Genomic DNA, 16851 nt, shown 5'->3' on the forward strand with positions numbered 1-16851 from the left:
CTTCACTTGTGTTGGCTTTGGAAAACATAAGGGAGTCGTCAGCAAAAAAGAGATGAGAAATTGTTGGACTTTTTCAGGAGATTTTGAATCCCAGAAATTCTGTTATCCTCAGTGGCTTGCTTAAGAAGATGTTAGAGGCCTTCTGCACAAAAAAAGAAGAGATAGCGAGATAGAGGATCTTCATGTCTAATTCCCCTAGTGAGACACATAGCCTTGTTTTTCCCCCATTAATGTTAAAACTAAAAGACTTGGATGATAAACAACCACGAATCCATTTAGTCCACCTTGGGCAGAAGCCCATTTTACACATGACAGCAAACAAAAACTTCCACTCAACCCTATCATACACTTTGGACATATCAATCTTTAAGAAACATAGATGCATCTTTACCTCCCCTCATATTATTGAGCCAGTGAATGTACTCATGTGCAATAATGATGTTGTCTATAATTTGTTCCGGGACGAATGCAGCCTGAGAATGACTGATATAACCACCTAAGAAGGGTTTAAGTCTATTAACAATAACTTTGTAGACAAACATTACAAAGGCTAATGGACTTGAAGTGGGAAAGATTGACAGGGGTATCAATTTTGGGGATGAGGGTGATTAATGTCTCATTAAAGGCTTTTAACATGTGGCCAATACTAAAAAAGTTTTGAATTGCCTCCATAATAAACCAAAATCTTTGAAAGAAGATGGGGACATATCGTGGGGTCCTGGTGCCTTGTTAGCATGCATGGAAAAAAGTGCTGCTTTGACTTCCTTTTCTGTGACAAGTTAGGTAAGCTGCAAGTTCATCTCAGTATTAATTGTCCTGGGGATGCCATTCCGAATTTCCTCAGAGTCATTAGGCTGTGAGCGTGTAGAACGCACATAGATAGAAGCTCATCTGCATATGGGCGTATGTTGCACATTTATTCAAGTAAAACTAAACGCACGTTTCTTTGATAGGAGCCCAAAATTGTTAATTCGACTGAAGCGAATTGGGAAAATTTGCATAACAAGAATTCTTTGTTTCGATGGACTTTTCTGGCAAGTGCATAGGGTCACTTGTTAGACAAATTGAAATTTTACATGTTCCAACATCTGATGAAAGAGAAATTCTTATGTAAAATTGCACAACTAGCCATCTTTTGGCCAAATTAGATTGTACATTTGTCCAAACTGCCAAAGTACATTCATCAATCAATAACAAATATGATAGAAATATTGCAGCAAACAACGGATCGGCAATGAAAAATATTAAACAAGAAGTAAAGAACTCAAGAAGCATTTTTGAAAGCGAACCATGCATGTACGAGTAATTAAAAGGAAAATCTCTAACCAAGTCCAAATTCAACGAGCCGAAGAACAACTCTTTAGATTCTAATGGACCCAAATCAATATCATAAATCCAAAGGAACAATTAAGGAAAAACATAGACGAGGCAAATGAAAATTTTCTTATAGATGAAACACGATGCAGCTACAATACAAAGACAACAGCCACCGACAAAGGCATTGACTATTCTTCACCGCACCAATAAGCCATATGCGGCTAACTACTATTACCACTACTATACTAAATTTATGGGATTGAATCCCACGCGGCCAACCTTACAAATCCACAGCACAACTTTCTGTACTAATCAATACATTGATGACATATGGCATCAACATCATTGAAAAAAAAATACAGTTTTGGTTTAATTATTTTCTAACAGATACACAGTTCTTGAGGTATCGAATGCTTGGATTGAGAAGCACTTGATGAATCAAATTCTCAAGATTCAAGTTAGCATCTGTCACAGCCACTTCTGCCAATTTTTTCCAGTCCATGGCTTTTTTCTTCATTTCCTTACCCTTCTCTCCCGCCATTAACTCGCTAACAAGGCTTTCAACTTCATCCCTCTTGACATTATTGTCCATCTCCATTCCAATACCCCATTTAGTGCAGCAAAGCCAGCAATTAGTTTGTTGATCGGCAAAAAAGGGCCAGCAGATCATAGGCACCCCATAACTAATACTTTCGATTGTGGAATTCCACCCACTATGAGTTAAGAATCCTCCAACAGAAGGATGGGTAAGGACTTTCTCTTGAGGGCACCACCCTGCAAACATGCTTCTTTCTTTGGTTTCTTCAAGAAACTCACTTGGCAGAATAGCTGAACTGCCTGAGACAAGATCTGGCCTTAAAATCCACAAAAAGTTTTGTTTGCTATTAGCAAGTCCCCAAGCAAATTCGACTAGTTGCTCAGGTGTCATAACAGCAATGCTTCCAAAGTTGACATAAACCACAGAGTTTGGATCTTTCGAGTCAAGCCACTCAAGACATTCTGGCTGTTCCTTCCAGAGATTTGATCGAAAATCTGTTAAAGACTTACCATGCACAGGATTCTCTAGCAAGTGTAGTGGTCCAATGGTGTAAATTGGAGGAAGATAAGATGAAAGTTCATCTAATACATCATGTTCCAGTTGTTGAAAGGTGTTTATAATGATGGCAGAAGCCTTTCTAGATCTCTGAGTTGCTTGCATGACGAATTTCAACATGAAATCATCGGGATTTGTGGTTCGAAAGAAGCTTGGAAGATCCTTCAAGCGTATACCCTCTAATCCTGGAATCCAATCTAGAACAGTGTCTAGATATCCATTTGTCAAATTACTAGCATCTGCAAGGCATGAGATGTACGACACCGAGTATCATCAGAATCATACAAGAGCATCCATTTAGGAAGAGGCATTAAATGTTCAAGCTATTTTCTTTTTTAAGAAAAAGTTTCCAAAAATATGTGGAAGAAGAGAATAAATGACCACAAAAAATTTTGAACACACATTTTTCATCAAAATATAGTCGTACCTTTGAGTGGCATGATACCCTTTTCGATAAACTTGTCAAACTGGAAATACGGCAAGTAGGAAGATGCGCTGGAGGTCCAAAGAAGAACTTCAGGGATGCCAAGTTCTTGAGCAGCTGCTAGAGTGAAGGTCATTGCTCCATCGGAAACTATGCAAGAAACAGGGGGCACTTCTGAGGAAGAGGTATCGTTGAGTTCAGCAAGTAGCTCCCTGAAGGGACCTAAGCAAGTTCTATCAAAAGATTCACAAAGGGTTGGAATATCTGGGGTAGCATCGACCTCAGAAGGAGGAAGTCCGTCAGGGATGGCTCTAAATTGGAAATCAGGCAGTCCCTTTAAGGCATCAGGACCGCTGGATTTAAGCAAGCGCCTGTGGTTGAATTCTGTGTTGACAAAGGTGATATGAAAACCCTTTTGGTGGAGGAGCTTGGCTAGCTTTAGCATGGGGTTTATGTGGCCTTGAGCTGGAGCTGGTATGCAGACGGCGTGAGGCTTCTTCTCCAGTAGCGCAGTGGAACCCATTCTTCTTGCCGGCGGATTTGAGTGGACAAATTGTACGTTGTTACACAGCAGCCACTAGTTGGGAATCGGGTTGATGGTAAAGTCAAAAAAACCAATGAAGAGGCAGTGCAAATGTTCGAGAAAGGGCAGTGTAACATATAATTATGTGTTTGTATTCACTCCTATTTCACTTTATTTACACCTTATTTACGTACACTTATTTGCTTACATCATCAATCATTTTTTTATCTCATATACATCACATCAAAAAAATGATACAGTACTTTTTCACAAAATTATCTCAAATAATTTACAATCCAAACGTAATATTTCACATGGTAGCTACTGTCAATTATTTAAAGCAAATTATAATCTTTCATACGTTATAGGTTCTATCAATTTTTTAAGGGATAATTCGGAAACCTCCCCTGTGATTTCTGATTATTTCACTGGTTTTTCTCAAAAATTTAAAAATTACACTAACCTCCCTTGAGGTTAATTATCTTATAATATTTAGGTCAAACCAATAATTAAAAAGTGATATTAGAAGAGAGGATAACATAGTTCCATCATTGCCCATCATCTATTATATTATTTAATTAATTTAATATCAATTCACACATTTAAGAAAAATACTAAAATTTGCTGTTTATCATTAGGGATCAAATCATATATATCATCAAAAAAATAATATATCATTTTATATTTTTCACTCAATACAAGGATTAATTACTCTTTTCAATTATATATCCATTATCAAACATGACCAACAACAAATAATAATAAAAATTTGTAATTAAAATGTTATAGATAACAGATTTTAACATCATAAATATTATTGTCAGCATATTAAGATTAGTTATTGAGATTTGATTGTATTAAAGTTCACTCCTTATAATATTTTAATTGCAAATTTTTTTTGATTATTTGTTGTTGATCATGTTTGACAATAGATTCGTAATTAAAAAGAGTAATTTGAATCTTATATTAAATAAGATATATAAAATGATATACTATTTTTAATACCATATGTAATTTAAATCCTGATGATAAACAACAAATTCTAGTGTTTTCTTTAATATTTGGGCTAGTATTAAATAATTTAGTAGATGAAGAGTAATGGTGAAATCATATTTATCTTTTCTCCCCTAACATCATTTTTTAATTGTTGATTGGACCTAAATGTTGCAAGATAATAAATCTCAAGGGAGCTTAATTAAATTTTAAAACTTAAAGAGAGATGAGTGAAACAGTTAGAAACCCCAGGGGAGATTTTTGAAATTATCCCCAATTTTAACCCACCACCAGTCACATCTCTACAGACGTCGTCATCGAGCAACGACTTATTTTGCTCTTTCTTCAATTCAATTTTCTGCACTTTATGATTTCATTATGCTAACTTGGCCACCACAAGTTTAGACGTCTCAGCTGCCATAATTTTTCCGAATCGAATTGCCGTGACACTAGACTGTTGATGCTGTGATTTCTCCTCAATAATAATCTTCCGTACATGGTAAATTCAGTCAAATGAAAAAAAAAATGCTGGGTGTTCTTCATTTCATTTCTTCGTCTACTGGAGAAATTTTTCATGAAGGCGGCAGCAAAAGGGTGTAATGAATATGCGGCAGAAGCTGAATTTTTTTATTTTGAACTAAATGCTTGTGTATCTATTGCACGGGGAAAAAGACAGCTCAGTGCTCGAGTCGTTACCAACGCCAGAGGGTTACCTCAAAGTCCAGAATTAGTGCTAAAATGATACTTTCTCCGAAGAAAAATAAATAAATAAAAAATAAAAATATTGGAAATTCCCTACCACAAAGCATTTCTGACCTCTGGAAGCTACATGTCTGATTTTTCTAACCAATAGTTATATGCTTTTCTAACCAATAGTTAATGAATGGGTTTTTTCAACCAGTTTGACAGGGTGTCGAACCTGTGCAATAATAAATACCTACTCGAGAAAAATACAGATTTTGTATATAGCGGTAAGTAGGGTCGAATTCACAGGGACTGGGGATAATTCGTTTCTTCTAGAGTCCAAAGTATAGGGGGTTTTGAGATTAAGTGCCAATTAAACAAATTAAATGCAGGAAGTAATTAATTCAAAGAAATAATTAAGGGAAAACTCTAGCCAATGGTACACTTCAGAAATGGTTCATGCACTGATCATTGATGCAGAAATAATTTCAACATCTAGTAATAGATTAGTTATAGTTGTCATGCACGCGATAAACAACCAACCCTTCCTTAATTTCTCGATAGCTAAGGTACGACCGTTAACTATTTCTCTAACCCACAAATAACCCTAGGTACGACCGTAGGATTTAATTCCTAGATTGTATTAATAATTAGAAAGGCTCAATCCTAACCAACAAACACGCTACGAGGGTTTGTTTAAACTAGATCATATGCTCCCCTGACATAAACCCAATTACGCCAGTTGCTACTGAGGTAGAGATAACGAACAATTACGGATTCAATTACCCCTATTTTGCAAAAATAGCCTATATGAATAATTAATTATTGCGCACTAATCAATCATACACAAGACCATAGCAATTAAAATCAAGGAACATATAAATACCAATAAATGAAGAAAATAATTAAAACAGATTCGATCTCACAGTAAATTTTGAATCAAATCGTCAATTATCCCCTTGACTAGAAAATAAGAATTCAGTTCTTCATTGTTGAGGAAATTCCCTAACATGATACTGTCGAAAGTAAAAAACTCACTGCGGCAATTCAGCCTCTAATTCCCTGTATCCCCGTGACTAGTCTTCTAACCTAATAAGAAGAGAAAAGAATCCAAAAGGTGGGATCCTCCGAATTTCTTCTTGTTTCCTATTGATAGTAGGACTTCCTAGCCTCTGTACGTTTCTTCCTAAATAATAGACTAATGCCTTCTATCTCCCTGGTCCCCGTCGAAGTTAAAAGTCAAATACCAAACGTGAGGCTCTGCTGAATTCCCTTTCTCTTCGGTTTCCAACTTTCCACCCCTTTGAGGACTCCAACTCAGCAGCTCTTCATTAGCCAAAAGCAAAAAAGGAAATCTGTTCATTTTTTTTTTCTCTCTTGTGGGCCACGTTGATGGATTTTTGCAGAAGACTCCTACGTGTGTGTGAAGTAATTGACTTTTCCCTCCTTTTTTGTAATTTTCTGTTTTTTCAACAGCCTGAATCAGACTTTTGTTGTTTTATAAACCTAATCCCAGAATTAACCTCAAAAGCCGGCAACTCTTGAGGCAATTCCAGGGACTTATATCCCAACCCAAACCCAACCCCAACCCCGATGTGGGACAAATGTACCTATAGGGGGGACCTGCTGCTAAGTGGGATACTACCACCCAATACCCTTTCAACCCTGAGGCAATTTGTCTTTTTTCAACAGCCTGAATCAGACTTTTGTTGTTTTATAAACCTAATCCCAGAATTAACCTCAAAAGCCGGCAACTCTTGAGGCAATCCCAGGGACTTATATCCCAACCCAAACCCAACCCCAACCCCGATGTGGGACAAATGTACCTATAGGGGGGACCTGCTGCTAAGTGGGATACTACCACCCAATACCCTTTCAACCCTGAGGCAATTTTTGTAATTTTCTGTTTCACTCTCTCAAATTGGATCCAATATCAAATATAAATAAACATTAATAATTAAAATAATATTTGACAAGGATAAAAGAAATAATTAATCATAAAATTAACAACAATTTATGCCCTATCACAGTTTTCCAATTGATATTCGTTAGGACATTTATATCACAACTAACCTATCATATGAATTCATAATAAATATTTATATATTTTTCTTAATTAATATTATTTTCTCAAAATGTGAACACCTTCCTAGACAGACCCATGATTAATTATTTGTTTCTCCACCTTGCCTCCCCATTCTTCTCTTCTTGGATGGCAAATTGGCACCGTACCTCTCAAAACAAGGCCTTTTTTTTCTTGGCTGGCTGTGCTTTCTTTATCTTTATGAATAGGATGGACACAGACGGTTGTAGCCCAAACGACATATGGCCCTCACTTGGCCAGCAATGCAAATTTTGAAAATAATAATTGTAGGGAGTTGTTAGATATTTGGTAAATCTCAAATGACATAATATATATTAGCGGTTGGACATAAGACGGTTGTAGCTGGCCCTCACTTGGACATTATCTTACACTTCCTCCGTCCCACTGTATGAAAGTCCTGTTTTTGTTTTATTTGTCTCAAATTGTAATTTATTTTTTAATTGAAGAATGTAGTTATTTTTTAATTTTTCTTAAAATATCCTTATTTAATATAGATTATTATCAGTATAAACTATCTTATTTAATATAGCTTGTTAATATACCTCATTTAATACATTTAGATTTAATGTGAAATAATATAAAATGAGAATTAATTCTTTCTTAACCATCAATTCAAGTTTCTATGAATAATTAATGTAAAGTTGTACTCTATTTAATATAAGGGCATTTTAGAAAGATAGTAATCTAAATTTGTTTTTTTAACAAAATTAACTATTTTTTCTTAAATTGTGTGAAAGAAAAACTAAGATTATCCAAATGGGACAGAGGGAGTAATTATTATCATCATTGTAAGGAGTTGTTAAATATTCGGCAAGTCTCTTCTACGTTGAAAAATATATATATTAGCGGGTCTAAATACGTGCAACATATTAAAAATTTGGTATTCAAATAAATTGAGATTATGTATCATGCATTTAAAGCAGCTAATGTATACATTATCAATTTAAATAAGATTAATCCATAACTATTATATTTTTGTTCCAAAGATATAATTTGTATTAAATTATAACAGTTGCCCATTGAGCCCCCATTCTCCTGAGTGGGTATGTACAAATTTTACATTCTCTTGAGCAGGTACTTCCTGTTCGGAGGATTTTTGCACTCAAGGCAAAGGCGTGAAGTTTCTGACAACGTTCTTAACGCGCCTTAACGTACTCAAGGTAAAGGGTTTTGTAGAACGCACATAATAAATAGAAGCTCATCTGCACATGGGCGTATGTTCCACATTTATTCAAGTAAAACCACACGCATGTTTCTAATAATACCAAATCTGGTTAACCACTGGTTAATAGGAGCCCAAAAGTAAATTCTTAAATACATTTAGTGGTCAAAGTAAATTCTTAAATACTATGAACACACATCAAATTGCCTTTGCACCTTCGAACTCTGGTCAATGAGATGGGGCCATTTTCTCTCAGAAAATCGACCTTTGTAGCAAGTGAAGCTCAAGTCATGTATGTAAATTTGTCCAAACTACGTTTAGGAAATATAAATGCCGAAGTACATTCATCAACCAGTTACGAATATGATAGAAATATTGCAGCAAACAACGGATCAGCAATGGGAAAAATTAAACAAGAAATAAAGAACTCAAGAAGCATTTTTGAAAACGAACCATTCATGTACGAGTGATTAAAAAGAAAATCTCTAACCAAATCCAAATTCAACGAGCCGAAGAACAACTCTTTAGATTCACGGTTCTTGATGTATCAAATGCTTGGATTGAGAAGCACTTGATGAATCAAATTCTCAAGATTCGAGTTAGAATCTGTCACAGCCATTTCTGCCAGTTTTTTCCAGTCCATGGCTTTTTTCTTCATTTCCTTACCCTTCTCTCCAGCCATTAACTCGCTAGCAAGGCTTTCAATTTCATCCCTCTTGACATTATTGTCTATCTCCATTCCAATGCCCCATTTAGTGCAGCAAAACCAGCAATTAGTTTGTTGATCAGCAAAAAAGGGCCAGCAGATCATAGGCACCCCATAACTAATACTTTCGATTGTGGAATTCCACCCACTATGAGTTAAGAATCCTCCAACAGAAGGATGGCTGAGAACTTTCTCTTGAGGGCACCAGCCCGCAAACATGCTTCTTTCTTTGGTTTCTTCAAGAAACTCACTTGGCAGAATAGCTGAATTGCCTGAGACAAGATCTGGCCTTAAAATCCACAAAAAGTTTTGTTTGCTATTAGCAAGTCCCCAAGCAAATTCGACTAATTGCTCGGGTGTCATAACAGCAATGCTTCCAAAGTTGACATAAACCACAGAGTTTGGATCTTTCAAGTCAAGCCATTCAAGACATTCTGACTCTTCCTTCCAGAGATTTGATTGAAGATCTGTTAAAGACTTATCATGCATATGATTCTCTAGCAAGTGTAGTGGTCCAATGGTGTAAATTGGAGGAAGATGAGATGAAAGTGCATCTAATACATCATGTTCCAGTTGTTGAAAGGTGTTTATAATGATGGCAGAGGCCTTTCTAGCTCTCTTAGTTTCTTGCATGGCGAATTTCACCATGAAATCATCGGGATTTGTGGTTCGTAATAAGCTTGGAAGATCCTTCAAGCGTATACCCTCTAATCCTGGAATCCAATCTAGAACAGTATCTAGATATCCATTTGTCAAATAACTAGCATCTGCAATGCAAAAGATGCATGACACCAAGTATCATCAGAATCATACAAGGGCATCCATTTAGGAAGAGGCATTAAATGTTCAAGCTATTTTCTTTTTTAAGAAAAAGTTTCCAAAAATATATGAAAGAAGAAGAGAAATGACCACGAAAAATTTTGAACTAACATTTTTCATCAAAAAATAGTCGTACCTTTGAGTGGTATGATACCCTTTTCGATAAACTTGTCAAACTGGAAAAACGCCAAGTAGGAAGGTGCGCTGGAGGTCCAAAGAAGAACTTCAGGGATGCCAAGTTCTTGAGCAGCTGCTAGAGTGAAAGTCGTTGCTCCATCGGAAACTATGCAAGAAACCGGGGCCACTTCTGAGGAAGAGGTATTGTTGAGTTCAGCAAGTAGCTCCCTGAAGGGACCTAAGCAATTTCTATCAATAGATTCACAAAGGCTTAGAATATCTTGGGTAGCATCGACATCAGAAGGGGGAAGTCCGTCAGGAATGGCTTTAAATTGGAAATCAGGCAACCCATTGAGGGCATCAGGACCTCTAGATTTAAGCAAGCCTGTGGTTGAATTCTGTGTTGACAAAGGTGATATGAAAACCCTTTTGGTGGAGGAGCTTGGCTAGCTTTAGCATGGGTTTTATGTGGCCTTGAGCTGGAAATGGTATGCAGACGGCATGAGGCTTCTTCTCCGGTCGAGCAATGGAACCCATTCTTCTTGCCGGGGGATTTGAGTGGACAAATTGTACGTTATTGCGCAGCAGCCACTGGTTGGGAATTGGGTTGATGGTAAAGTTAAAACAACCAATGAAGAGGCAGTGCCAATATATAGAAAGGGCCGATCTATTCCACAACTTGTAAGTTAATGTTTCATCGAGTGGGAGGGTTGGATTGGGTGGTACTGGGCAGTAAAAAAAAAAAAAAAGTAATCCTCAAGAATGATCTTCCTTACATGGTAGGTTCTGCCAAATTTTTTAAGCAAATTTTACATCTTTCAAACGTCGATGCTGTGATTTCTCCTCAATTATCTGTCCAAAAATAAAGTTAAAAAAATGCTGGAAGTTCTTCATTTCTTCGTCTACTGGAGAAATCTTTCGTGAAGGCGATAGCAAAAGTTTGTAAGAAATATATAGCAGAAGCTGAATTTCTTGAGCCAAATGCTTCCGTAGTTATTGTGGGAAAAAGAGAGCTCATTGCTCGAGTGGTTACCACCGCCAGAGGGTTACCTCAAATTCCAGAACTAATGCTAAAATGACACTTTGTCCCTAAAATAAATAAACAAAAATAAAATACTGGAAATTCTTTACTACAAGGCATTTCTGGCCTCTGAAAGCTACATATGTCTGATTTTTTAAAAATTAAATTAAGAGGAGATAAGCAAAATTAAACTCATTAATTCCTGGAGTTAACACGCAATAAACTTTTGTAACCAATAGTTAATGGGTTTTTCTAATAGATACCCAATAGGCACTTATTAGAATACATAGATCACACCTAATGAATTCATACACTAACATTTATTACCTATCTTGCATTTACATATATTTTTTGAATTAATATTAATTTTTCAAAATATGAATACCTTAACCAGTGTCCAATACAGGCCCATAATTAAGTACTTGTATCTCCACCATGCCTTCTCATTCTTCTCTTCTTGGATGGCAAACTGGCACCACACCTGTCAAAACAAGTTTTATTGGGTGGTTGTGCTTTTAGCATGAATAGGAGGACGGGCACAAATGGTTGTAGCCCAAACGACATATGGCCCTCACTTAGTCAGCAATGCAAAATTTGAAAATGTTTGGTTTAGACAATATCTTATAATTATTATCATTGTAGGGAGTTGTCAAATATTTGACATTTCTTTTATGTGATGATAGAATATACATTAGCGGGTCTAAATATATGTAACAGGTTAAAAATTTGGGGAAAGGGGGATGAATTGCGCAACGGATCCGTTGTTGTTGAATTGGGTGGCAAAGAGGAGGGATTCTAAGTAGAAAATCCTAGATTAAAAATCTCCTACTTAAAAAAAATTAAAAAAAACATGTTAAAAATTTAGAATTTAAATTTAAATTGAAATTATGCATCATGTATCTAAAGCTGCTAATATATACATCATTAATGTAAATAAGATTAATCCATAAATATTATATATTTGTTCCAGGGATATGATTTGTATAAAATTATAACAATTGTTCGTAGCCCCAAATCAATGGCTCAAATACTTTTTTTTTAATATCTCATTTGCGTATATTGTGTATTAATGTATATAGTTCAATAATTACATATTACAATGTTTACACAAATTATAACTTATACATTATTTTATAATATATGATATCAAGAAGCATAATTGTATTATTTATTAATTGTGAGTTTCAGTCAAACTTGGATTAGGTCCAAAATTCCAATACATTTGTGAGTTAAGTACGAATCTCAAAGAGTGAGGTCGAGGTGAGACCTAAGGCCTGAAAGCATGAATATTCTACTCTCTTTTTTTTGGGGGGTGGTGAGCTGAGTTTAATGTTAGTCTTGGATTTGCACCTTTTTATCATTTTTTGTTTCGGTTTTTTGAGGTTCAGACTTATTTTACTACAGCATAACCGATTAGTTTGTACACCCGTATCAGCAATTTGTTGTTTCCTATTTTTAAATTAGAAATTCAAGTATAGTCTGGTTTTAGTAGTTTACATGTTTAAGTTATAGAGGATTTATTTGATAGTTTCTCGTCTAAGTAGTCTCCCAATTATCAAGTCTCATGTGCTGTATATAGGATGTTTTAATATTATTTTCAGTAGAGAAGAGTGAGAGGAAAATTATGAAAAACTAGCGAGAGTCTTAATATCTGTAAAATTTTGTAAAGACATTAGACAATTGATGTTTGTGTGATTGATAAAAACTTCTTTTCTCCCACGTATTTTTATATGTACCAAATATCCGCTGCTGCAGTTTTTATGTGCTAACATCAAAGTAAAACTTGTGGTGACAAGAAGAAATTAGAGGTGGTGGATTGGTATGTAAGTAGAACTTCAATCCATCAGCACTTATGTAAGAAAAACTAGCAATAGCATGTCTTTTCCTCCAAGTCCTTGTACTCCTTCTTTGTATTGAAAGTCCACCTCTAAATAAAATACATTTCTTTACAAAATACCTTTTCATAACATATCTTACTTAAGTTAAATTTAGAAACCCTTGTATCCAAATTGAATATAATAGCGTTCTACGTTACCCGATTAAATTTATATAATGGTGTTCTACTCGTGAACAAATTGAGTATTTTGTCCATCTCTATCACATTCTAGAACGATTGCCCAGCTCGACACATAAGTGCAGAAACACTAGCTCTATGGCTCTATCTTCGCTCACGCTTTTGCCAGTTTCTCCTATAACGTGTTAATTCATACAATAGTAGGATCTTATGATTTCAAATCTATTTCTTAGTTCGATTATCATACAAAACCCATGTTTCTTTCACTTTCTTTTAGATAATTATGTAACTTGAGATCTCGTAACAGTAAAAAAGTATCAAATCAATGTCAAAGTATCCTCTATAATAACTTTTTCTATTACATTTTCTTGCCCCGTTTATCTGATTGACACCCACAATAATAATTTTTTAGCAGAAGGTGGCGCAGCCATTGAACCAATGCTACTTGTGTTGGAAAAGGGATAACGGTGCAAATACACAATATCAGAATTAACCCAAGATAAATTATTCTTTCTCCAAAATACAAATTAAACCAAATCACCAAACAACGATGCCAACAGTCATAATAAAATGCAGGAAAAATAAAATCTACAGAATGCCAAGATTTTTATATGAAAAATCTAAATTAGGAAAAATTATGGGATCTAATCCAGTCAAAAATCTCTATTATCACAATAATGAGAATACACAGGTCGATCTGAAACATCCAGATGACAATAATATCACCAATATTAATCAAGGTAAATCGCTACAGAATTACCTCTAAAAACTACAACAGTAAAAAAAAAAGTAGATTTGGAAGGGTGTTACTAAATGAAAAAATAAAATAAAATCTAAACTAGTAGATGAGTAGAGTTTGACAAGAGGATCGTGCGAGTAAAATTTCGTCTCAATCGTGTTTCAAATCACCCTCTAATTAAGATTTTGAAGTTTCTCTCTCTCTAGCTTATTTACTCTTTTCTCTCTCTTCATTTTTGTTTTAAGAAAGAAAAGTGACAGTTGCTATATTTCTACTCGGTTGATTTCTATCTCTCGGCTGAAGCTTTTGTCCTTTGTTTCCAAGAAAGAATGGCCAAGCTTTCCAAGTCAAATTTGACGACTTCAAACTTGCTACCTGTCGGCAAAATAAGAGTTTTTTCCTAGACAATACCTTAGTCAACATGTCAGCATCATTATCATTTGTATGCACCTTATCAAGTGTCTGCAACTTGGAATTCAGAACCACTTGAATCCAATGATATCTCACATCAATGTGTTTGGACCGAAATGAAATATAAAATTTTTACACAAATGAATGGCATTCTAATTGTCATAGTAAAGATTATGCTTCTTTTATTTCATACCCAACTCTTGAAGAAATTTCTGCAACCAAAGAGTCTTGTTGCATATTTTAGTGGTTTCGATATACTCTACCTCCATATTTGAAAGAGCAATATATTTCTGTAACTTATTTTACCATGACACTGCTTCTCCTGCAAAAATCATCAAGTAACCAGATATGCATTTCTTATTATCAAGATCACCGACCATATCTGTATCGGTATACCCATCTAACATAATTTTATTATTGCTGAAATGCAAACACAATTTGAAAGTTCTCTTGAGATACCGGAGGATTCACTTGACAGCATTCCAATGTACCTTACCAAAATTGAAAAAATATCGACTAACTACCCCAATTGCATGAGATTTTATCTAGTGTAAACCATAGCATACATCAAACTACTAACAACCGAAATATGAGGAATCTTCTTCATGTCTTCTTTATTTTTCTTACTTGCAGGGCACTGGTTGATGCTCAGTTTAAAGTGATCCGCAAATGGAATAGAGATTTTCTTAGCCGTGCTCATGTTTAATTTATTAAGTACTTCTCAATATACTTTTCTTGAGACAAAATCAAAATTTTTCATTTTACCTGTTTCATGAGATTTTCATCCTCAGTATCTGTTTAACCGAATTCAAATCTTTCATTGCAAAGGATTTACTTAATTCCCTTTTCAGCTGTCAATCTTCATAGTATCACGGCTAACAATCAATATATCATCAACAAACAACAAGAGAATAATAAATCACTATCTAAAAAAATTTTCACACAAATATAATGATCAAATGCAGTTCTATAGTATTTGTGGTCTGTCATGAAGGAATCAAACTTCTTGTACCACTGTTTCAGTACCTGTTTTAGCCTATACAAGCTCTTTTTTAGATGGTATATAAGATTTTTCTTATCACTTTCTTTCAATCCCTCTGATTGCTCTATATAAATCTCTTCTTTTAAGTCACCATGCAGAAAGCCTATTTTCACATCAAGTTGCTCGATTTCCAAATTCAAATTAGCTACAATACCCAGAAAAATTCGAGTTGACTACATCTTTATTATATGAGAGAAAATTTCTTCAAAATCTACAACCTTCTTCTGACTGAATCCATTCACGACCAATCTTACTATGTACTTTGGTTGTGAGCTGTGTTCCTGACTTTTCAATCTGTGACTCATTTGTCCTTCAAAACTCTTTTGCCCTTAGGTAGTTTCACTAAATCATAAGTGTGATTCTCATGCAAAGATATTATTTCTTCTTGATGACTCGTAACCAATTTTCTTTGTTCTCATGCTCTAAAGTCTCAGAATAGGACTATGACTCTCCTCCATCTATCAGTAACACATATTTATAGGAATTATATCTGTTAGAAAATCTTCTTTTTCTGGTAGATTTTCTAAACTCATTTTGTGATGGCTATGGTGGAGTAGGTGACGCCTCATGCTCACATTCAGTAGTAACAGGATCATCATCATCATCAACATCCTCTTTCTACTCTATCTCAACTCCCAATTGATTAAAATCAATAGGTATTGAAACTGGATCTAGATTTGAATTGACATGAGCGTCATTTGAGGATCTTGGCTTCTCATTTTTGTCCATTTCTTTAGTGTTATGATCTTCCAAGAAGAACATCTCTACTCCTAATCACCTTCTTTTCAACAGTATCATACAGTCTGTAGCCAAACTCTTTATGTCCATAACCCAAAAAAATGCATTACTTGAATTTCATATCAAATTTTGACCTATCATTTTTGGAAATATGAACGAATGCTCTATAGTCAAAAACTCTCAAGTGCTTATAGCACACATCCTTTCCTGTCCATGCTTTCTCTGGAATATTACCATCCAAAGGAACTGATAGAGAAAGATTGACCAAGTCAACCACAGTCCTCATTGTCTCACCCCAGAAGTATTTTGGCAGTTTAGCATTGGAGAGCATATATCTGATTCATTCAGTAATAGATCTGTTCATCCTCTTAGCTACTCAATTCTCTTGAGGAGTTTTTGGTACAGTCTTTTTTAATCTGATTCCATAGGACTTGCAATAATTTTCAAATGGTCCCCCGTACTTACCATCATTACTAGTACGTACACACTTCAATTATTTTTTCGTCTCCCTCTGAACCTTGCTATGAAAGTCTTTAAATATATCCAAAATCTGATCTTTGATTTTCAAAAAAAAAAATATCATATTTTTCTAATAAAATCATCAATAAAGGTCATAAAATAAACAGCATCATCAAGAGACTTATCTTTCATATAGCAAACGTCAGTATGCACCAATTCTAAAGAATTCAATTTTCTAGATGGAGAAAAATTCTAAAATGCGACTCTATGTTGTTTTTCATAAATGCATTCAATATAATATTTAAGTGCATTACCTCTAATTTCAAGTAGGAGTTGCTTATGAACAAGTATTTGAATCTCTTTTTCACCCATATGTCCAAGTCGCCTATGTCAAAGGTTAATTAAAAAATCACGAACTGCATTTATTTCTCCCTTCCCCAACTTAGCTTGCATCAATTGATTTAACCACATCCCCTAGAACAAGA

The 16851-nt window shown here is 35.0% G+C and overlaps 1 protein-coding gene and 1 pseudogene across 1 annotated transcript; both read right to left on the reverse strand.

Moving 5' to 3' along the window:
* Window positions 1-1422: 1422 nt before the first annotated feature.
* LOC113712895 (7-deoxyloganetin glucosyltransferase-like) lies at window positions 1423-3460 on the reverse strand. The gene is made up of 2 exons (XM_027236518.2): window positions 2838-3460; window positions 1423-2649 (listed from the first exon to the last, which is right to left on the reverse strand). Exons 1-2 carry the CDS (start codon window positions 3355-3357, stop codon window positions 1691-1693), a joined length of 1479 nt encoding a protein of 492 aa, XP_027092319.1. The 5' UTR covers window positions 3358-3460; the 3' UTR covers window positions 1423-1690.
* Window positions 3461-8738: 5278 nt separating this feature from the next.
* LOC113711930 (7-deoxyloganetin glucosyltransferase-like) lies at window positions 8739-10807 on the reverse strand (annotated as a pseudogene).
* Window positions 10808-16851: the final 6044 nt, after the last annotated feature.

Source organism: Coffea arabica, chromosome 10e (genome assembly GCF_036785885.1).
Source record: "Coffea arabica cultivar ET-39 chromosome 10e, Coffea Arabica ET-39 HiFi, whole genome shotgun sequence".
Classification (NCBI taxonomy): Eukaryota; Viridiplantae; Streptophyta; class Magnoliopsida; order Gentianales; family Rubiaceae; genus Coffea; species Coffea arabica.